Raw genomic sequence first — 24,108 nt, 5'->3', positions numbered from 1 at the left:
GACAACCTACTTTCAAATGTCTATAAAGGCTAAAAATAATACATACAAAATATAAGTTATCTGCATAATAAGTAGTAGTATAAATGAGTCATATTAATACATAGCAAAAATAAAACACAAGCCCTGTGATTAAATGAGAATGCAGCAAATGTGGAAATATTATTTACATACTTTTGTGTAATTAAAGAGTATTAAGTTGGCATTTACATACCACCTACTTATAAATATCTGAGGTGATTATGAATAGGACCAGTTTAAATCTGGGTGTCAAAGCAAGAAGGAGATAAAAGGAGTGATTAAAAACTTCAAATAATTAGACCAGTATTAAGTACCTGTACTTGTAGGTGAATTTATTTCTTGTCTGATGTTTCTACCTTGGCTTCCAGTTCTTGCAGTCTCTCGCTGGGGTTCTAAAATGTCACGATACTTGGAAACCATCAGAACCGAAATGAAGTAAACAACAGCTAGAGCTAAGAACTGTGCCTGCTTGCTATCGTCCTGTGTAAAATGAAAAGACAATTTTGACACTCAACATTTTTAAAGTATAAGTTCTTAGAGTGCAAGAAATTTAACATCTATATAAAACAGTCAAGAGTTTCAAATGTTATAACTCTAAAATATTAACAAAAAATAATAATTAGAATATATATGCAATTCTAACACATTACTAACTGATCAGGAAACAGTATGAGTAAAAACAAGGGAAATATGAAAACAGGGGAGCATAAAATATGAATTGTATACAAGTTCAACAAGGTAAATTTAAATGAACTCTAGTGCTACTTCCAAATTAGACAATATCTAAGGAATCATATATAAATGCCTATAAAGCCTTTACTCTTAACTTTTTTCTAAACAAAACTAAAATTACTGTGGCCCAGAGATAAAGGCAGAAAATAGTATGAGAGAAATAAGGCAAATAAGCATGTATTACATTCTAGTAACTTCATAAGCAGGCACTTTACATTTATTACTTCATTTAAGTACAACGTGAATAAGATTAAAAATTTATGTGCATTTGTCAGAAAAGAAAGCAAATGAGAAATATTTACTCATGATTTAATACTAGAAAATTTAATTAGGATAGCTAATGGAGAAAATGACCAAAATAGATTAAATCTGCTCTGAAATATTATGAATTTAGTATTTCATATTCTGTAGGTAACAGACAGCTTTTCTATATACATACATATTTCTTTTCCTTAAAAACCTAATTTTTGAGGTCATTTGTTTTTTAAATTAAGGCAGTAAAATACTATTAATTCATAAAAATTTCAGAAGTCAAGTGAAAATCATAGTATAATAATACAAGTGACTCTAAAATATAGCAATTTTAAGATACTTCTAAATTTCAGAGACTTAAATAAATGTAAAAAAAAGCGTGTCTTAGAATTTATGAAACATGGTGATAAAAAAGAGAACACTTTGGAAAGATCTACCTTGGGATTCCGACCCTACCTCATACTAGCTGGGTGACCTCTGTGTTTCTGAGTCTTAGCTTTCTCTTAACTTTTTACTATAAGGTTAGAATAATATATATTAAGTGTCTGATACACAGTATAAACTCAATGAACGCAAGTTATATTACCTTGTTGATGTTTGTAAGGTACACCTGGGAACCTAATTCCCTTCCTTAGGAAGAAAGCCAATAAGCACCACTGCTAGGTTATCCAACATAGATACAGAACATTATGGATATTAGAAAAATTTTCATAATATACCACAATAACCGGATGCAGAATTTACCAACAATTTAAGTGCAATGTCACATTTAACACTAACCCCTTCTATGTTAGGTCTGATGGGATCTCTTGGAGATGAAAACATGCTCCATGTTTAAATCATTCATTATTTAAAACAACATTCTTTCCATCACACAATTTTTTTCCAGGATGAATAATTCCCATTTCTTAGTATTTAAACTGTTAGTAAGTAACTTTTTTTCCAAGTCTAGATTCAAGTCCAGATTGTAGAGTTTCTTACATCATGGATTTTTATACTATTCTGTGTTTTATCTCCCATTTTAAAAAAATCCTTTATTTTTTATGAATTATAAAAGCAATATAGCTCTATTATAGAAACTTTGAAAATACAAAAAAATAAAAACTGTTTACGTTGAGATAAGCACTAGTACCATTTTTGTACATTTCTTTTAGACTCTTTTTTAATAAAAGTACACACACGCACGTATGCACACAGCATACAAATGCATTGTGTAATATAAGCACTTTTTTTATGGTGAGTGTAACCTTCCCTTAAACTGTATCATGAGTATTTTACATGTCACTAAGTTTTCCTCAAAAATATGACTTTAATACCTGCACAGTTTCTTGCTAAATGAATATACTATGATTTATTAAGCTCTATGTTGGATATTTATAATGTTACCAATATTCCTATAGGCAAGTCTGATGATCACATAAAATTAAATAGCTTGAATGGAACGACTGGGTCATATGTATCAATATTTGTAACAGGTTCCTCCCCCGCCAGCTTTTTAGGCCGCACCCACAGTATATGGAGGTTCCCAGGCTAGGGGTCGAATTGGAGCTACAACTGATGGCCTCTGCCACAGCCACAGTAACCCAGGATTTGATCTGTGTCTGCAACCTACACCACAGCTCACAGCAATGCTGGATCCCTGACCCACTGAGCAAGGCCAGGGATCGAACCTACACCCCTGTGGATACTAGTTGGATTGTTTCCACTGTGCCACAATGGGAACTCCTTCCTGTTAAGAGTTTTAACACATACTGATAAAAGTGCTATTCAAAAAGTTTATCCAATTTATACTCCTAATGGTGATAAATGACAGAGCATGCTTCAGTGCACTCTTGTAATGATAGGTATTATTGTTTTAAATATTTGATTTATTTAATGGTAAAAATATCTCACTGTTGTTTTAATATGCATTTCTTTGACCATTTGCGGTACTGACTTTTAAATCATATGTTTGTTACCTTGTCTTTCATATTTTATGTCTATTGTCTATTTTTTGTTGTTGGTATATCTGTAATTCTCCTAGTGATTTGTAAGAACTGACATATACTAAAGAGAGAGACAGTTTTTCTATCATATATTCCTACCATGCAGTATTATGCTGTATGATTTAAAAGACATTTTAATCACTTTCTCAAGTATAAAGTACTCCATTCAATTTACTGTTAAATGAAATTTAAAACATAACCCACCTTTTATGTTTCATAAATCATCAATTAAAATAAGAAAATCAGAATCTAAAATGGCTGATAAATAGTAACTGTACTAAGAAGTGCTGCCACTATTGAATCTGCTGTAAAAAGCTGTGTATGTTTCTCCACAATCTGTGGAAAGGTCAATCTTATTTTTACTTAATTTCAATAAACGATCATGTAATTGGAGGGTTCCAGGAAATTGTCTCCTTAAGCTGTCTTTTCCTTAAGCTTTATTAAACTATCTTTCTAATTCAAATTCTGATTTATATCTGTCTTTTTTTTAAGGATGCAGCCATGACATAGGGAAGTTCCAAGGCTAAGGGTTGAATTGGAGCTGCAGCCATGGGCTGATGCCACAGCTCAGCAATGCTGGATCCAAGCCGTGTCTGCGACCTACACAACAGCTCACAGCAACACCAGAACCTTAACCTGCTGAGCGAGGCCAGGGATCCAACCTGCATCCTCATGGATGCTAGTCAGATTTGTTTCCACTGAGCCACAACAGGAACTCTGATATCTGTATTTTAAAATGAAAATGCTTCTCTCAAAAATAACTACCCCTCTCAAAAGTCATTGTGAATAACGCTCTAATGAATTAATTCCTTTTATCCAAAATACAAGGAACACTGACAATAACAAAATATTCAATACCTAGAGATGGAGCAAGGAATACTAAAAAACATGAGTAGGGGATTCAAGATAAAGTCAATAATTTTTTTAAGTTATCCCTATTATTATTACATATAAAAATCAAAGAAAAAATTTCACATCATTAAAAAATAGCATATCAATAAGCTTTCAGAGAAAGCTAATAAGCTCAACCATTTTACAAACAGAACTGTTATAAACCTACAATCCCTGACACTAGGACATTTAGTTGTAATGTGCACCTTTCTTACAAAATTTAAGAAAGGTGGAAATTTTTTTCTGGGAAATCAAGCAGGCGTAACTTACCACATCCCGAAAGACAACTGCACGAAGGCGATTGATATCAACATCCTGAAGAAGTCTGTCGGGATCCTTAATTGGAGAAAGGTTACCTGGAACATTCTCTAGTGGAGTCTTAAGGAAAATGAAGAATTGTGAAAAAACAGCAATAACATGGAAACATATAGAGCAATATAATTTCCATTATCTTTACTTTAGGTTTTAAAGTGGCCACATTCCTTACCTCCTCTAAGCATAGAACACCATTTATAGACAACAACACGCTACTACAAGCATTTTTCTGTTCTCTTCTACTCTTGTCACAGTTTTGCTTACTACCGTTCTTGTCCTTACCAGCAGAGCTACCGCTACGGACTCAGAGTGGCTGGAAGATTATGGCAGAGGAAAGACTGATGTTATACTTGGGGCTCAAATCTCTCCTGTGTGACCTCAAACTTATTTCTAAATTTTTCTGTGTCTCACATTCCCTGCCTTCAGTTTACAAATCTCTTTAACTCATGAGTTCATTTATCCACCATGAACTCATATAATGTATGAGATTATGATATTACGTTCTTACATGGGATTTCATGTGTGTAAGCATTTTATGATCTACAAAAAGGTAGAAAAGATAAGCAAAAAAATTTTAGTTGTGGCCTTAATATTAAGGCTAAATGAGATTAAAGATCATTATCACTCAAATCTTCCTTAGAGTTAAAGACACAAAAATCCACACATTTTAGATAACACGGCACATAGAAAAAGTGTGAGCCAGCCAGGATCCCTGAAACTCAATCTAGTACTTTTTCAGTTACAAAATGTGTTAAGAATTGTGTGGGAGATCCTGTCGTGGTGCAGTGGGAACCAATTCAACTAGGAACCATGAGGTTACGGGTTCGATCCCTGGCCTCGCTCAGTGGGTTAAGGATCTGGCAATGCCGTGAGCTGTGCTGTAGGTCACCGACGCGTGGCTCGGAACTGGCTTTGCTGTGTCTCTGGTGTAAGCTGGCAGCTGTAGCTTTGGTTAGACCCCTACCGTGGGAACCTCCACATGCTGGGGTGTGGCCTTTAAAGGCAAAAAAAAAAAAAAAAAAAAAAAAGAATTGCGATGACACAATACATTAAGGAATGGTGCAGATTAAATTAGATAATATATGTATAGTCCCACATACAATTCCTGTATATAAAGCAAATTGTTACTCTCATTAATTATAAATAGGCTTCCTTCTATTTCTTTATAACACTCAATTATGTTGTTTTGCTTTTTACTTAAAATGTTTGATCGCTTTGTAGCACAGGATAGTAAAAGGAGTATGGTATTTGAAGGTTGATAGCTATTTGGCTTCCATTACAATTCCGAAACTTACCAGCCATACAACCACAGGTGAGATACTTAACCTCTCTGAACCTCAGCTATAGTGCCCAAATAATAGGCTAATAATCTTTATCACAGGATTATTAAAGAAACAATATATTATTTATAGCATAGTTTAAAATTATATATATATATTTAAATTATATACTAATTTCCAGTTTACCAAGTATTTCTATGTCAAAAATCTAATTTGATCCATTTTTATAGGAAAAGTTTGTATTATTGCTCCTTTTTAGAAAGTATAAAAAATGAGGCCCACTGAAAATGCATGGCTAATGCAAGTCTACTTGAGTTAGTAACAAACCAAAATGAACTACGGTTTACTCATACGAGTGCCACATTAAAAATGAATAAAAAAAGGGAAGAAAAAAGAATCCTCACCAACCAGGTCCACTGATTCTCTTCTGAAATGTGTTTTCTTACCAAGTCAACTTTTCCCACAGTATTTCTATATCCATCCCTTATTATCCATTTTTCATTGCCAAGGTTCTTTCTGGAGAGACACTGACTAGCTCAAGTAAATTACAATGAATTTCCCTCTCACTGAGCTTTTCTGTCTATATAATCTGTGGAATACTTGGCTTGACAGGTTTGAGAAGCTCTCTATTATTTAGCGAATTAAGTGCAGAAATTTTTAAGATCTAAGCTCAAAAAAAAAATACTAACTTATGTATTCATTTCATGAGTATAAATATGAGCAGCTAACTCCTAGAGGAAGGAAGGGGATTAGTATTCACTGGATGTTTACCTCATCTCTGGAATTACTAAGTACTTTAACACATTATTACTTTTTTATTTAATTCATATAAATGCCTTATAAATTAAGATATATATCCATTTTAAAGACTGGAAAACAGAGCCACAAGAGACTAAGGAATTTGTCTTGGGTCACAAAACCAGTAAGTGGTAGAGCCAGAATACAAACTCAAGACTGTCTAATTCTAGAGCATGTGCTCTTTTGATAAAATACTTGGTGCTATATATGCTCTGTAATTACAATGATGTATAAGATCAGACCCACACTCAAGTAACATAGTCTTCTGCACCTACACAAAAAAAAACACGAAGTGTTACTGCTGATGTGTTTATATTTAATTTTCTAAGCAATAGAGAGCTTTGCAGAGACTTGTCAGCAGTAAAATAATACATGATCTAATTATTTTAGGAATGTTTCTCCAACAGCAGAGAAAAAGAAAGAGGCTACAATACAGATATACTAAAAGTGAGGTTTTTCTGTTTGAAAACTGCAGAAGTTTGAAGCCACTGAACTTTAAATGAATTAAACCTTCAACTCACTTCATGTTTTCACTTACTAGGCAAAAAACCACCATGTCAGTATCAAACATCTAATTACAAGTACCAAGAGTGATGAGAGACATACTAGATTTTACAAATATATCAAACGGGTACTCCCCCTAGACTAGGGGAGCAGTGATGGTATCAGAAAACATTTCCCAAAGAGTGTTGACTTAAGCTCAAGAGTGGAACAGATTCAGTAGAATGAAAAATAGAACAGATTTAGTAGAGTAAAAAAATAAGGTTAGACACTTCAAGAAAAGGGAAGCCATGTAAAAGTCTAAAGTTAAAAAAATAGTCTTCTAACAAACTGCGCAAAGTCTACAGTGTCAAAGGATAAAGGCAAGAGTAAGGAATTCCAAATTGTAGCTGAGGTAAGCTCTTCCATGAAGCAGCACCATGTCACTTTGTTCTTTTCATAAACTTAAAAACATTTTTAAAGGTAAACTATATTTAACATAGAAAATGTTTAATTACCTTGGAAGCTGCTGTGGCAGTCACACCTTGGGGAGCTTCCTGAGGTTTACTGCTTCCATGGGAAGACTTGTTTCCCCTGTCTCTCTGTCTCTGCCGACATTCTAAACAGTTTCTCACAGCAACACAGCAAACTATATTAAAAATGAAAGCATGTTATTAAGATGAATTGTGGACCCTGAAATGTTTTTAAAAGTTGGTAGGTTCAACAAGATCAATAAATATTTTTTAATTTATAAAATATAATAATGAAAAGAACATATAAAACATTCAGATAGTTAAAAAATAAAAACAAATTACCCCAAAACTACCAGCCAGCTGAAGAAACAGATTATTTCTAGCATGTTTGAAGTTCCCAATATATCCTTCCTTATTCTATCCCCTTCCCTCCTTCAAATTTCTGAAATTTATGGATCAATAAAATTTTTAAAATACTTATTAATATTTGATATTTTTAAACTAATAAGGCTTCTGCCCTTAATTTGACTATCTTGGGGATTCTACAGAGAACATCTCCCTATTTCAGGCAAGGATGGAGTACGTCCATAGAGTCAAGTCTCACAAGTCCCAATAACTAACTACCTGTCTTCATTGTGAGAAGGTCTGTGGACTTCGTCAACAAGCATTCTACAAGTATTTATTTATTCACTTATTTTAAGAAGCAGTAAAGCACAGAAGTAAACCATACAGATTTGGGAATCAAGCCACCTAAGTTTGAATCCTGGCTCTTCCACTTACGAGCTGAGTGATCTTGGGCCAGGTGCTTTAAGTGTCTAAGCCTCACTTTCCTTCCTTAGAGGACTGCTGGGAGGATTAACTGAATCAATATATGAAAAGTTCTTAGGACAGTAAACAGCACAAATTGATATATAAATACAAATATATATATCTATACACACACACAAACACACACACATATCAAGTAATAATGTTTGCTTCATTAATATTCACTTATTAAACTTTCCTGTGGATGATAAAAACTAAATCTGATAAGGATTATCAGGATAAAAATGAAATCAGTAGTAAAGCTTCAGAATATACTCAAAATAAAATTTTAGAATAACTAAAGAAATGCTGTTTTGCAGGTGCTGAGACATTTAAAAAGATTTCTCTTTCTCACAAAGTTCAGTCTGTCAGCTATTGTTAAATACCAGCGGAAATGTCCATGAAGGCCCACAGTAAATGATCCCACAACTTAATGGATATAAAATGATGCCTTTCAGAAAACAGGAAAATATAAAACAACAGAAAAAGTATGTTTATTCCATCATTCTTAAATCAAGTTCTTATTCCTTCCTTGGGTCAGTAACAATTTCTCCCCTAAAATTATGCATATGTATATTTTAACATAATTTTTTAAAACCACGGGTAAAAAGAACACATATTAAGAATGTCCTCCCTATCAAATGCCTTACTTTCTTAGGTCCTTCTGTTCATGCTCTAAGGCAAGTATGAAAACAGTAGTTGTCTGCTCCCCTGTAAAGACTAAACAGTACAAGTAAATTTTCCTTTTAAAAAAGGTAAGATATGTAAGAATGACTCTTGCCTAAAGAGCTGGTCTAAATTTACTAAGACTTTTCAAGGTTAAATTTTCTTTGTAACACAAGTAAAAAAATTATAGGTATAGTAATGTTTATCAGTGTTAACTGTTCATTCTGAGAAACAGCGAGATAGGCATAGTCAATTTAATCCTTTAGCATTATGTGTATACAACCATGTCACTGGTTTTCTGACATGTCTGTGGGCCCAGGATAACTACCCTCTGTATTAAGTTACCAAAAAAAGATTCATAAATAGATTTACATTAGAATCACTTCAATGAAAAATGTTGTAGTCCTATGGATTTTGAATCAATTCAAAATATATTTGACTTTATTTCAAATTATAATCCGTTAGAGATCAATTCCATGAAACTGCCAATGTAAAGATACTCTAATCTTTAAATTTAGAAATTCTGAAGAATTACAATGATTACAACTATTACATTATATAACAATCAAATTGTATCATTAATACTTTAGGTATCACAGATTATCAAAATCTAGTCTGCAAGTAATTATTTAACATGCACCCTTATTCTTAACAGACTTACCCAGCCTTAGGCACTGTCGCATTAAACCTCCAGAAGACATGTTTTTTTCAGCTTCAATCTCACTAAAATTTAGAGAGCTGGCAAATACAAGTACATCAACCATAGCCATCAATCGGCTGAGGAAAGTTACTGCTGTCTCAGCTGACATGCCTTGTGTCACTTCAATATTTTCCAACTCCGTCTTTAAAAAAGTAGAAGAGTTAAGTCTTGTTTAAAATTTGTAAATATAATACATGTACATACATACTTGCAGGTTAACAGGAGTTTACTATATTTAATATATTTTGTAAATGAAAACAAAATAAATTGTAATAACAAACTGCATATAACACAAGCAGCTAGTTACCAAATATAATTAGTTTATCTATGAATTATCTGTATTTATACTAGTTTCATTCAATTTTATTAGCTAACATTAACTCATTTTTTCCCTAAAGTCTGCACTCTCATTTATAAAAATATATCCATTATTTTTCCTTTCCTACAGACATATGATGAGTAATAGGAAAGACATATGGCACTTTCATTTGTCAAACTAGAATTCATGACAATTTCTTCTCCATTTCGAATAAAGTAAAACCACTAGGTATCTTGTATGTACAATAAAAATCTAGGGTAAAAATAATCAAGAAGATCATTAATTTCTCTACCAACATTAATTTGTGACTTACATAATACTCTAGCAATAAGAAGAATCAGTAGCATTTAGACTGGTTAAGCTGTACTTTCACTAATATATTGTCTGTGATAAATTATAATTTCCTGCTTTGAAAGAGAATGGTACAAAGTATTCTGCTTCATAAAATGTATAACTGTATTTCGTAGGCAATGGCAACATTACTTATTTTTCATTGTGCATTGTGTAACATTTTAATTAGTTCATTACGACTAGGCCTCTTTTTCTTAGTGCCTCAAAAACAGAAAAGTAAAGAATGCTTTATAAATAAAAAACACTACTATTTAAATTTTCTGAAAATGGGCACACTAGCCATAATGATTCACTTTACTTCTCTACCAAATGATAAATTCAACTACTAGGCAAGCTTTTCCTACAGGTATCTGCTCCTATTTAGTGCTCCATTTGACGTTTTTTTTACTATTTTTACATCTTTCTATCTAAATGTATTCCTACTCACACTAACATGGAAGTACCAGCAGGAAACACTGACTTTGAAAAAAAAATCTCGGGAGCTCCCGTCGTGGCGCAGTGGTTAACAAATCCGGCTAGGAACCATGAGGTTGCGGGTTCGATCCCAGGCCTTGCTCAGTGGGTTAATGATCCGGCGTTGCCATGAGCTGTGGTGTAGGTTGCAGACGCGGCTCAGATCCCCCGTTGCTGTGGCTCTGGCATAGGCTGGCAGCTACAGCTCCGATTCGACCCCTAGCCTGAGAACCTCCATATGCCACAGGAGCGGCCCAAGAAATGGCAAAAAGACAAAGAAAAGAAAAAAAAAATCTCTTAAACACTTCTTGTGTACAATATGGGTAAGAAAAATGACAGGTGACTACCGCAACCATTTATGTATCTAAACAATTATAAGTGGAGTATAAAATGTAACAGCCTTTCCCCCTTCCAATTAACATCAAAATAGTGTTAAAACCATTGTAAGAGGAGCTTAGAAATAAACTAAACTATTTCTTTCAACTATTGATTTATGTTATGTCAATTTGGTAGCCACAGCCTAAAGAAAAGATTAATCCACTACTTTAATTTTTTAAAATAAAGATTCCTTATCTCCTAGCTCTTTACTGATATACAGCATCATTCCATAATGTGATTTAAAAATCTGTGACTACAACACAACAGTTTATAATAAGAGGCAAATATAATTTCTATAATTTTATAGAAAACCTCCTTTGAACATCATAATTATCACTGTAAGTGTTTTATATTGGAGTGGAAGAGCTGGCCATGACTTACGTCTATCAAATATTCTGAAAATATTTTCAAAATATTAGAATTTTAGGATATCTAGACATGCATTCTCAAAGAAAATCTTCATTTTGAATTACTAAAATTATGAGAAATCTAAATTATTTTTATTAATGATATCATTTTGAAGTCTTTTGGGAGTCTACAAGGCCTAAGCTTCAAAATATGTTTTCATTTTTAAATGAGTAAATTATAAACAGCAATTATAAGCAGATTTATTATCTATGAAATTTGCCCAACTTTTATTTTTGACCGAACACCATAAATTTTAAAATAAAAAGTATTCGTAACCAATAACCTAAAGGGGCATTCTTATTAATTTTATATAAAGTAATTTATAAATATGATGAAATGTTATATGAACATCATAAGTTTTAAAAAAGATTATCCACACATGATTATTAGTAAATTGTAATATATATCCCATCTAATTTCCTTTCATTGGAACCAGTTAATATCTGATTGTACATATGACTGAAATATTGTCTTCATTACAATATTTTAGTCTAAAGATTAGTGTGAATAATAAAATAGCAATTCACCAGTAGATTGACAAAGTAATCCTTCTAGAAATCTTTTAAATATACCAAAGACATGTCTAATGTTAAAGATGGTATGGAAACTCAAAATATAATCAAGTCAAAAATTTCATAAGCAAAATAAAATTTAAAACTGAAAACCTGAAAATTACTGAAGTAATACTAACCTTAGAACCCTGGACATGCATTAGACAAAAACAGACAAGAGACCAAAGAAGTACAAGAAAAGGAAATTATTAAAATTAAATAAAAATACAATGTAAAATTGAAACATAAAATAATATATTAAAATTATATTTGATTATTTATTAAAAGCAAAAAATTCTCAGAAGAGATATTCATTTTATAAATTATATACAATTAAGAATAAATATCAAATAGACTTCCATTTACTTCTATTTATGTTTTCATTAGAGTCACTGCCCAAATAGTATATGTGTAAATATGGTTCATATATTAGAACTCACGCATACTCTATTTTACAAAATAAATATCTTTTCCTAGAAGATGACTAAAGAAACAATTTTAATAAATAAACTAACATAATGTCTCTGTAAAAGCCCTAACTTACTACCAGTTTAAGCAGAAATGACTTAGGAAAATATACCAACCTTGTAAAATTTTCATTGAAGAATCATGTAATTTTGTTTCCTAAAATATTTGGATCCCTTCTTATAGACCCAAATCCCAAGGAGTAAATAAGATAATAAAACATTTGAGTGATTCTAACTTAAAAACCACTTTCCCTTGCTATAAAAGAACTTGCTGATACACTAGATGAGGTCACATGCAAACTAAGATAATTGAATAGATATTGTATTAAATTTCAGAGATTATTAAGAATTATATTCAATATATTAAAAAATTTGGATAGAATTAAGTTTCATAATAAAAAGCAACAACTGTTTCTATTCTCTGATTTTTGACAGTGTATGAGAGCATAAATTTCACAGTACCTTGTATAGGAAAACATATAAAAGCATCCTTAGAACACTAAAGTACAATAAATATTATGACATAAGCAAAACAAAACAAAATTGGTAGTTTTTCCAAATCTATTTGCTACATAATCTGAAAATGCAAACTAAAATTAAGAACTTATTTTTGATGGAAAAAGTTGTTGTTCTTTCTTATGATCACACAACTATTATGAAAGCCAGAAAGATCAGTCTCTATTATTTTTCTTTAATCAAGAAAATGAAACCATGCATGACACTGAATTAAATTCTAAACATTCAGTGTTTTGGATAGTTGACCAACAATGGTCAATTTAAAAATCATAAAGTGATTATACAATTTGTAGTTAATCCATGTTCTTTGTTTCTCTTCCTTTTTTTTCTCCAATTCTTTAATTTCATTCAGAATCACTTGAACAATGTGTAGAAAATAAGTGAGAAGATTCAACTGACTAGTCACAGAAACATTAACTTCAAACATTCAACAATGGTAACAAAAATAATGGTCCTTCCCTAAACCAAAGAATGGTCCGACTAAAGGTTTAATTTTTTCTCCTGACCACTGAAGTTAAAACTATTGGTCTAATTCAGAGACCTGAAATTACTCTTGTAATTTATTTTCTATGCTACATAAGATTTTAATTAATCTAGGTAAAACTGAAACTCCAATAAAATTCTTATTTTGCAATGAGTATTAGGTTTCAGATGTCATTATAATACAAATATTGCCTAGCTATACTTTTTCCCTTAAAGTGTCCACTGAAATAGTTCTTTACAAGTAAAATTAAGCAGCTCAAATTTTCTCACATAATAGTAATCCACAAATGTTATTCTCAGTATGGATTACTGTATTCACATAAGGTCCCAGGGCAAAAAAAAAAATACCAACACTGTGTCTATTCCATGGAGACAGCAAGCAAAAAGATTACTGTATTTTAGTTTTTTGTCATCAAAATGGACCACCCATAATAACACAATTGGTCTCAAATAACCTACTTTAAACTTCGGAATTCTGAATATGACAGGCTTGTTTTATAAATGATCATTCTATCATGGTACAATCCTGAATTAAAAGTTCCCAGAGGAAGTAAAGAAGGGAAACGTTCAGGAAGAGCCTTCTCCATCTAATGACATCACCCAACTTAACTGTCACAAACTCCCTGTGAGATAAGCAAAATAACATTAAAATGAAGAAATTGAGGTTCAGGTCATATCTAGTAAGTGGTGGAACCCAGGTTAAAATACAGATTTATCTTAGGTTAAAACCCATATGTCTTCCATTAAATCATAAGTTCAAGAGTCATGTCTGAGTCTCTGATGAGATCGGGAAACAAGTTTGTTTTTGATGCAAAAGAGTGAATTATCTGAGATCCTCATAATGAGAAATGGGAAACATATTTTCTTGGGTTGAGCTTTTAATAGAGAATTACAAAGAACACTTAGCATTCTAATTAACATCTCAATACTAAATTTAATTGTAATATTAGATTTCAGTCAAACTGTTTAGAAAATTAAACTCTAATAAATGTTCATTTAGTCAAATGCAAGCTCTTATTTAATAGGAAAGGATAAATTTATCTTAAGCTCTGTTGATGTTGGATGGTCAGTAATAAGAAATGAAGTTTCACAGTAAAATATTATACTACAGCATTTGTATTTTATGTGAAAAGTCAGTGGGTCAGCAAACTAGGACCCATAAGTCAAATATAAATAAAGTTTTACTGAAACACACCTACACTTACTCGTCTGTGTTATGGTGTATGGCTGCTTTTGCAAAACGACAGCAGATCTGAATAGCTGGGATACATACCATATAGCCTGCAACCCGAAAATATTCATTGTATGATCTATAAACAGAGTAAGTTAGCTAACCGCTGCTTACTTATATTTATTTGTTAAATACATTTCTGTCTATAATGTATGAGTATTTTGAAAAACTCCACAAACCTAACCTATCACAAAATTACCTATCACTCAAACATTAGTTTCAAATGTTTCTATAGCTCTTCATATATCCAGGACTGAACTTCTAAAAGCACTTATGTGACTACATTTCCCTTTGGTAATCTGTATACTGCCAATGTTTCCTTATTCCATCCAAAATTCTCTTTGGCTTTTTCTATTTTAAAGTGAGGTAAAAAAGCTCCATGTCTTCAGTTCTAATGTCTTTATTTAACCTCTTCCTTCCTTTTTCCCTCTACTACATGTGATTTTTAGCAACAGTTTTATACAATCAAGTAACAGAAAACGTTATTCAACTGTTGGCATCGATCATGTTTTCTCCCGATATGAAGTGGGAGAAAGGTTCTTCATATTTCTTTTAAGGAAGCAATTTATTCAAAGAACATAAAATTAGCTACATTGTACAGCCAGGCATAGGTACAATCAGTTAACGGACCAAAATAATGGAAATATAGAGACAGAGACAATAAAAGTTTCTACAAGTGAATGAATTCCCACATCTGTTGAAAATGGCCTGGAGTTCCCATCGTGGCTCAGTGGAAACAAATCTGACTAGGATCCATGAGGATGCAGGTTCGATCCCTGGCCTCTCTCAGTGGGTTAAAGATGTCGCATTGCCGTGAGCTGTGGTGTAGGTCGCAGATGAGGCTTGGATCTGGTGTTGCTGTGGCTGTGGCACAGGCCAGCAGCTACGGCTCCAAGTCCCCTAGCCTGGGAACTTCCATATGCTGCAGGTGCAGCCCTAAAAAGACCAAAAAAAAAAAAAACAAACAAACAAACAAAAAAAAACCCAGAAAAAAAAGAGAAAAAGAAAATGGCCTAAGAAATAAGTACTGTAGTTTCAACTTCCAAACTATAGTGGTCAAAACTGCACAAGTAATAACTTTGGAAGTCAAATCTCAATTAGTCAGCATCTTTACTGTATACTCCTTATTAAGGAAATAAGCAATTTAGGTAGTGACATGTTATTTAAATCATAATGTTTACTGATACTTTACTTCATTAATTTAGCATTTTCTCTATCCTGGTAGAAATCTTGAAGTTTCAAAATTTCGATGACTATTAAGTAATGTGAATATCTGAAATCTATAAAATTGTAATGTTTATGGCTAACTTTAAAGATTATTTTTGTTCTACAGAAAATTTCAAAACAGTATTATATTTTAAAGTGAATTTCAATATAACCTTTTAAAATTTCCTGACAACAAATGAAAATTTTTAAGACATAAAATATATACGATGAAGAAAAACGCAAGGATGAACCATTAAATCAGTCTTCAACGTACAGAAGAGGAATAAAAACCCTACACCTCTTCCTGCCACAATATTAGAATTAGAATGTTTTCTTTCTTTTTCTTTTTTTTTTTTTCCCTGGCTGCACCCATAGCAAGGGGAAGTTCTTGGGCCAGGGATCAAACTTGTGTCATAGCAGTGACAATGCTGAATCCTTAACCACTAAGCCGCCAGGGAAATTCCAGAATGTATTCCTATAATCATACACAACTCTCAATTTACCAGAATTTAGTATAAATCACAAAAAGAAATCAGAGATGAATAAGAAGGGGTGGGGAGGTCTCACTGCAGCTCATAGGGTTAAGGACCCTACATTGTCTCCATGAGGATGTGGGTTCGATTCCGGGCCTCCCTCAGTGGATTAAGAATCTGGCATCGCTGCAAACTACAGCATAGGTAGTGGATGTGGCTCAGATTCTGTGTTGCCCTGGCTGTGACACAGGCCACAGCTGCAGCTCTAACTGGACCCCAGGCCTAGGAACTTCCATATGCTGCAGCCTTAAGGAAAAAAAAAAAAAAAAAAGACAAGAAGGGATGAAGGGATAGTACAGCAATCTCACAGGTAGTACCTGCACCCTGCAAACACTGTCAACTATTTTTCTTCCCAGTTCCATTTCCTTGGTCAGTTGCTGATTTCATGAAACCCTAATGACCCTTGTGCTGTACTCCCTCCTGGATTAGCCTTCCTGTCTTTGGAGACTCTTAAGTAAATTCATTGATGAAATAGAAGTAAATGCGCCTGTGAGGTGCAGGGCTGCTGAGGATACATTCTTGTGCTGCTGATATTTAAGTTTCGATGCTGCTTTGGGGTGGTGGCATTAATACAGGGACAGTGAGAAAACGAGTCATGTAGAAAAAGGACATTAATGATGAAATAAATCCAGAGATCAACTTGGAAACACTGGCTCATGAGCAAAAGACATCTTAACAAAACAGCAAGTTTTGGCTGGAAAAAGGACACATTTTAGACTTAGGGATGAGTTTCCAATACAGTAGCAAGAACACAGTTAATATGAGAAACAGAGTTCTACGTTCTTTCCCATCTGAGCAATTAGCTATGGAGTCTATTTTTTAAAAATATGAATCAGAGATATTTTAAAATGACAATTATAATATAGTTATTTTATTTATCCATTATATTTTAAGTGACATATAAATAATATTAAATGCCTTTCAAACTTATTACATTAATACATTTCAACATCTTATCTATTAGAGAGATAAGTCTATATTTTAAAAAATACATGTTGAACTAATAAATCATGACAGATGAAAAAGTCATAAGACACCACAACTAACACAAAGGTTTTGAGGTTTTTTAAGGATTATGAAATTTTTCAGATGCAGAAAAAAAATGTTACTTATACTCTTTCTGTATGAGCAACCTAAGTTTTAAATAAGAAACACTCTAAAAATATATTCATTTGATTTCCTTTTTGAAGCAAATCACTGACTTCAAGATTAAATCTCAGAGAACAGAAACATAAAAATCCTATATATAGTTTAAAATAATATTAATCTTAAAAATATTTCAAGCAATTCATGAGACTCTGCATATCTAAAGATGACTCTCTCTAAATTTAGATTCATGAATCTAATTACTATGCAATAAACATGTACTTGTATTTGGAACTTCAAGACTTATGGGACAAGGATTTTAGCAATTTATTATGCGCAGAAAATAAAGTTAAATCATTTATGGTTATGTCTCTCCCTAAAGCCTATTCATCAAAATTACCAGAGAAATACTGTCATAACCATACATACCTGGAACCCAAAACTGACAGTAAAAAGAGATGAAAATATAAATAAATATAATTTTTAATTATATTGCCAGGAGTCCCCGCTGTGGCACAGTGGGCTAAGGATCCAGCATTGTCTCTGCAGCGGCTCAGGTTGCTGCTTGAGGCACAGGTTAGTTCCCTGACCCAGCAGGGGGTTAAGGTTCCAGTGTTGCCACAGCTATGGCCTACGTTGAAGCTGCAGCTTGGATTCAATCCCTGGCCCAAGAACTTACATATGGCTTGAGTGCAGCCAAAAAAAAAAAAATTAAATTTTTTCTAGAATTAAATTATTTGATTAAAAAGTTTCCTTTGGGAACAAGTCTTGTTAAAAATCCATGTTTACAGACTAGAGCGCCGCTCACATGCTCTAGTAATGTAATTATAAAATACAACCACTAGATGGAGGCAAAGTACTTACAGTTGGTGATGTAGCAGCTGAGAGCAAAGGTAAAATTCCTCCGCAAGCAATGATAATGTTGTCTACCATTTGAGAAATGAGGTGAATTGTGTTATGTACAAAAATAATATTTTCATTGCTATTGACAAAATCCATTACAGACTTTGTGGAATGGCTGAAATAAGCAGAAAAACACAACACAAATGAACATTTCTTTGGTTTAAGAAGTTAAGATTTTATTTATAAATGTCATTTTTTTAAGTAAAAAAAGAAAGCCAGGCAACTTTAAACTGAGGTTATTAAGAAAAGAAATACTTTACAATCAAGATAGCATATTACCAAAAACTTACCATTCATCTCTGCATGGATTTATTTTTGTGCATCCAAGTATATTAACGTATTATTTTGTTTCTGCTTTAAAAATAGTGTATTAACTATATTCAAAGACATATGACTAGACCAATGAATCTGGCTCACAAAAATCATTTTTGCCAAAGGTGCTTGTTTTGTATTAAGAGGCAGCACAAGGGGATAGTTGCCGACAATCTGCTGCATATCCAGCTGTGACCGGCCGTATTAAAAATATGTACTGCCAGTTGCGGAAGTGGAGTAATAGGGGAGTTTAAATGAATCAGTAAAAATTCAAGTACTACTGAATAAAAAAAGAGAAATAGACCTCAGAGGTCAGCAGTACAGCTTTGCCAGACAAAACATGCAATACAGATTCCCAGAGAAACACATGCTTTAGTTTGGTGTTAATCAAAAATATGAATATTTTCTAACAGAAAAAAAGATTACTCCACGATCAAATTTAGGTCAACAATTCTCTTTTTAGAATTACAAAATATCATCTATTATATTTTAGATTTCAAGATGTTTTCTCCAACCTAAAAATTAAAGTGCTATCTATCTATCTTTTAAATTCTGCTGAGGAATTTATGAAAGTACATAAAAGAAAACACAGAAAGACCCACATAGCATGTAAAAGGAAGGGGAGTTGGCCATCACTCACTCGGGGACCACTATGACTAATAATTACTACCGAAGTTAGTAAATTACACTACACATCTCCACACACTGATACTCATATAATAGTGATGTATTTCACAGTATTCCACTCTCCTCACTTACCATCCCTAGGTAACTGAGCATGTCATAACTTTAGCAATGGGAAGTCCACTGTTTCTATCACATAAGTAGACTAAGGACAAAGTGACCAGATCAAATCAGAATTAAAAACTTCCTATGGCAGACAGCGATTGCTTGATGATAGTTACACCTATTCCCTGCTGACACAATCTAGATTGTGTTCTATTACTGTGATTAATCAGGTATGAGAAAGAGTGGCTTCACCACAGCTACTAGGTTTGTAATCGTATTGCTCTTTGGAGGCCAGTTATTATAATCCCATTGCCTTGTGCTGGTGATTGACTTAGAGAAGAAGAGCATATGATTCTACTGGCACATGAGGCATAGAAGAAAATTCCTTGAGGGGCTTCTTTTAGAAAAAAGATGAAGGAGGATGAAGAGCAGGAGGAGGAGGAGGGAAAGGGAGAAAGGAAAGAAAAAGGGAGGGACAGGAAGAAGGAAAAAGGGGATGAAAGGAAAAAACCAGCCCTGCTTTTCTAGTTGGGGAGCTTCCTATGTCGAAGTGATGCTGGGAGGTGAAGCAGCCACCTTGAATCTTGGAAGGAGTTCAACTCGGAAAAGCAGAGAAGCCCGCTTGAGTTCTGAGAACACCGTACTGCTGACTGTTTAAGTCACTGATGGTGGGCTACTCTATACACACAGACATGGATTTCCTAATTTATCGGTGTGAACATACGAATGACACACTCATAACTGATTAATCGTTGCATATATGCTATTAGAAAATTAAACTGAAAGCGGCAAGGCCATTTTTAAATTTGTAAGCTTTGTTTTCTTTTATAAATTTATTCGACTTATTTAAACCAAAAAAATAAAATAATCGAACATGTTTAAAACTTTGTTTTCTTTAAATGATTATAGGAGAACTGATGTCTATTCACCACTTAAATGGTATAAGCTCTAAAAATAAGTATCATCAGGTAATTTTAAATTTTATTTGAATACTTTATGTTACAATCTTATTACCATGAATAACTGTAGCATATGGTATTAATTTTAACAGGAAAAGATAAAAATGTAGAAATATATACGAATTAACACTGAACTTTTTTTGGTCAGCTCTCTTTTCCCTGTGGCATGTGGAATTTCCCAGGCCAGGGATCAAATCCAAGCTGGAGCAGCTGCTGAAGCCGTGACCTACACCACAGCTGCAGCAATGCTGAATCTTTAACCTACTGTGCCATGCTGGGGATTGAAATGGTGCCTCCAAAGAGACAAGCCAGATCATTAATTAACCCACTGTGCCACAGCAGGAGCTCCCTAAATCTCTTTTTTATATAGAAAAAGCAATGCCAGGTTTCAAAATTTTGCTTTTGAATTGTCTTAAGCCTGAATTCTTGGTCAGCTTCTAATCTGAGCCATCCCAGGCCTTATAACCATTACGAAGAGATTTATATTTCTATAAAAATTTCAATGTTTGATTATTTAATACATTTAATTTGAGATTTTTAATGATCTAATTTACGTATTTATCAGTTGATGCCACTAATTTAAAATATTCATTTTTTTCAAGTGAAAGGAGTCTTATTTATAGAAAAAAAGTTACCTCCTCCAAACATGTACATCTGTTTCTAATGCAAATAGCAAATCGGTGAGAAGTCGTTGGTGCATTGGAGACCATTTAAACTCAGGAATACGAAACATCGTAGTGCGTGGACCTGGGCTGAACTGGCGCCTCTGTTCCTCAGTCATTGGCATTCCTCGAAATCCTAAATCAACTCGGAGATCTCTGTCTTGTTGTGTGATCGACCGACCCTGAACAGCCTAGAGACAGAAAAGGTGAACTTTTGCAGAGTGCAAAAGAAATACTTGATTTCAAAATGAAAACAGTGAATACGGTTAAGTGAGTAAAGCTGGCATAGGTAGGCGTAGCATATTGTATATATGATTTACCTGGTGATTCCCTGGAGAGGAACCTTTTTGAGAAGAAAAAGCTATTGTTATTTTTACTTTGCTGTTTCATAAACTAGGCAAGGTGATCAAATACTTAAGTTTAACACCAAAGTTCACACTGAAAACCAGATTCTCTTCAGCTCTTTTTCTGAGTCTACATTAGACCACATTTCTTCCTTATAAAGGGAATAAATAACTCGAAGTGACGCATACAGGTATATGTCATCAACTAATTGTAATTAGAAACACGGGTTAAAAGAAATATTAATTGAATAGATTCAAGTTAATGTCAAAGTCTATTTCACTCATGATATTTCAATTTGGAAAAATAAAGGATTTTATGTTAGAAAGCCAGATAAATGCCTCGGAATGATAGTGGTTATTATGCTCAGCAAACAATACACCATACTTTCCTTTATTTTAAATTTGTACTTAAATCAATATTCCCACCCTGCACCAATTATCACTGTAGCACAACTGCCACAAAAATGGAAAGGGGCAGTATCTAATAGAGAAGAAAATAAAAATATCTTTTCCACACACAGAATATATTTTCAAAGATTCTTTATGAGGGTACAAGGATACCAGCATAGCGTACTCTCTATAACGTAACTCTAAAGGGAACATGTTAGATGGTTCTTTGAAGATGTTAAAAGGTGAATGGAAAACCAGGAAACAACAACAACAACAACAAAAAACAAATCATTAAGGGTAAAAGATTTCTTCAAGTCTTAACCATGTGGTATTATTTAGTCTAGAAAATAGTAAGTAAAAACTCAAAGCTCAGCAATTAAAATGCATATCTGAAAACATCCCGTTTTTAGCTTTAGTGAGGCCAAAACTAAAGCACTAACGTCCCCCACCACCAAGCTAAGAGTCTCTAATTTTGTCATACAAATACCTATCCATGTGGTTGTAAAGAAAATTCTCACTGCTAATAATTCCAAATTCTCTCAGCCATATTACCTACCTCACAGGGTTGTTGTGAGGATTAAATCTGAAAACATATAGCACAGTGCCTGGAACACAGTAGGCACCTGATAAATAACAGTTCCCTTTTCCCTTCCCTTCATTTCATTTATCAGTTCAATCTGGGCTCCAAGTCCTCTTTTCTATAATCCACAGATCAGGGTTTGGCCTGAAGCTTAAAAGGTTAAAATTAATCAAGTGTTCAGAAGGAAGGTCTTGAGCACACATGTGTAAATGTAGTCACAGAGCCATAGAATATTAACCTTGTAGAGACCTTAAAGGTCATACGTCAGTCAGGTACAACCTCTTGTACTGTGTACGAAAATTCAGGCCCAGAGAGGTTGAGCAAAGTTACATAGACGGAACGTGGCAGAGTTGGATGTACGATTCAGATATTTTAAATTTCTTTTATATATACCACCACACGACTCAATTCCATAAATTACTATTCTACCATAATTAAACATAAACATGACGTAAACTGGCAAGAAATCACGCTGCTCTGGTGCTACGAACTCCGTCTATCTATTCAAGGCCCTTTCAGAACGCGTCTAGGAGGACTTACCTGTGTTGTAGCGGTGGTCTGGATTTTTCGGATTTCCTTTCCCGATTCTTTGCCATCATCAGATCTCTCGGTGTCTGAAATTATACTTCCCGCATCCAGATTTGGTACAACTTTGCTGCCAGAAGATTCTGTTTCCAGAGTTGTGGCAGTCATTTCGGCATACTCTAGCCCTTTAGACGATGGTGCTGGGTCTCTTTCAGAAATACTGCTCATTCCATCAGAAGTTGTATGGATTTTAAACTCTTTTTCTTCTATTATACTTGATGTACAAGTTAAGTCTACACTACCAGTCATGTGAGCCAGCAATCCAAGATCATCACCAACACCAAGATGTACTTGCGTGTCCTGAATGTTTGGAATAATGTGATTGCTAGAAAGTTCAGGAAGGAGTTTCTCCTCCTGTTTGGGAATTTTATCAAAGAGAAACGATGTGCTACTGTTGGGAAGGTCATCCTTCTCATCTGCTAAAGTTATCAACGGACCGTTATCCTTGTCTTCATTTTTTTTAATGATACCGACACTTCCATGTACATTGTTCTGGAGTTTCTCAACAGCAGCACTGTATACATTATCCAGCAAAGACTCAACCTCCACAAGGGCACCATTCTCTCCACCTACTAAAGTCTCTGGGGACAGATCCATATCATCAAGCTTTACTTCTGTTGCCTCCACCTTCTCTGCTTTGATATCAACTAAAAGATCGTGCACTTCCACATGTACACCACTTCCCGGTCTGTCTGAATTTCCAAGAATATCATCTGACACTTTTGTGGACATGAGCAAGTCTCTAGTATCTGTGCTGACAGGGTAATCTGTCTCACTTTCTGGGCTCTGGCTTTGTGAGAGATCTTCTATCTCTCGAATTTCCATTCCACCTTTTGCTCCTGTTGTCTGTGACGAAAGACCAGAGATGGTGCTCACATTCCCTTTCTTTCCCTTTTTAATGTTTTCCTCCTCTTGTCTCTGGTACTCTTCATACATTTTGGCTAGGTATTCCTTATGTGCTTCATAAGTGACCTTAGGAAGAGGTAAAGAAAACATGAAGGGGTTTTGTATATTCAAGAAGAAAAACGAATGATACAAATCAAAGTATGAGGATAACAGCAAAAATAATGTCAACAATTTTAAGATTTCGAACAGGGTACATATTAACCCTAAGACAAATGCTCATTTTCATCAAGTAATTGGAATACCATCAAAACGGTCATGTGTTATTTGTAGTACTGTATGATTTGTCCAAAGACATACAGTTAGGTAAACTGACAACATTAAAGTTTTAGTTGAAAAGATCACTTCTTTTAGGTTAAGAA

General features: G+C 33.7%; 1 protein-coding gene across 16 annotated transcripts in view; it reads right to left on the bottom strand.

Annotated features, from left to right (window-relative positions):
- Positions 1–24,108, bottom strand: part of NBEA (neurobeachin) — a 637,779-nt gene that overhangs the window by 418,451 nt on the left and 195,220 nt on the right. For 12 of the 16 annotated variants that reach the window (XM_021065194.1, XM_021065195.1, XM_021065200.1 and 9 more), the window contains 8 exons: positions 22,799–23,815; positions 20,918–21,135; positions 18,244–18,397; positions 11,998–12,006; positions 9,359–9,539; positions 7,270–7,400; positions 4,149–4,256; positions 333–498 (listed from right to left, as the gene is read on the bottom strand). In XM_021065194.1, the coding sequence (XP_020920853.1) occupies positions 333–498; positions 4,149–4,256; positions 7,270–7,400; positions 9,359–9,539; positions 11,998–12,006; positions 18,244–18,397; positions 20,918–21,135; positions 22,799–23,815 (1,984 nt within the window). The remainder of the gene's footprint in view (positions 1–332; positions 499–4,148; positions 4,257–7,269; positions 7,401–9,358; positions 9,540–11,997; positions 12,007–18,243; positions 18,398–20,917; positions 21,136–22,798; positions 23,816–24,108) is intronic. The other 4 variants (XM_021065193.1, XM_021065197.1, XM_021065202.1 and 1 more) reach the window with 1 other exon arrangement.

The sequence above is a fragment of the Sus scrofa genome, chromosome 11, assembly GCF_000003025.6.
Source record: "Sus scrofa isolate TJ Tabasco breed Duroc chromosome 11, Sscrofa11.1, whole genome shotgun sequence".
Classification (NCBI taxonomy): Eukaryota; Metazoa; Chordata; class Mammalia; order Artiodactyla; family Suidae; genus Sus; species Sus scrofa.
This window is presented reverse-complemented; position numbering and strand designations above follow the sequence as displayed.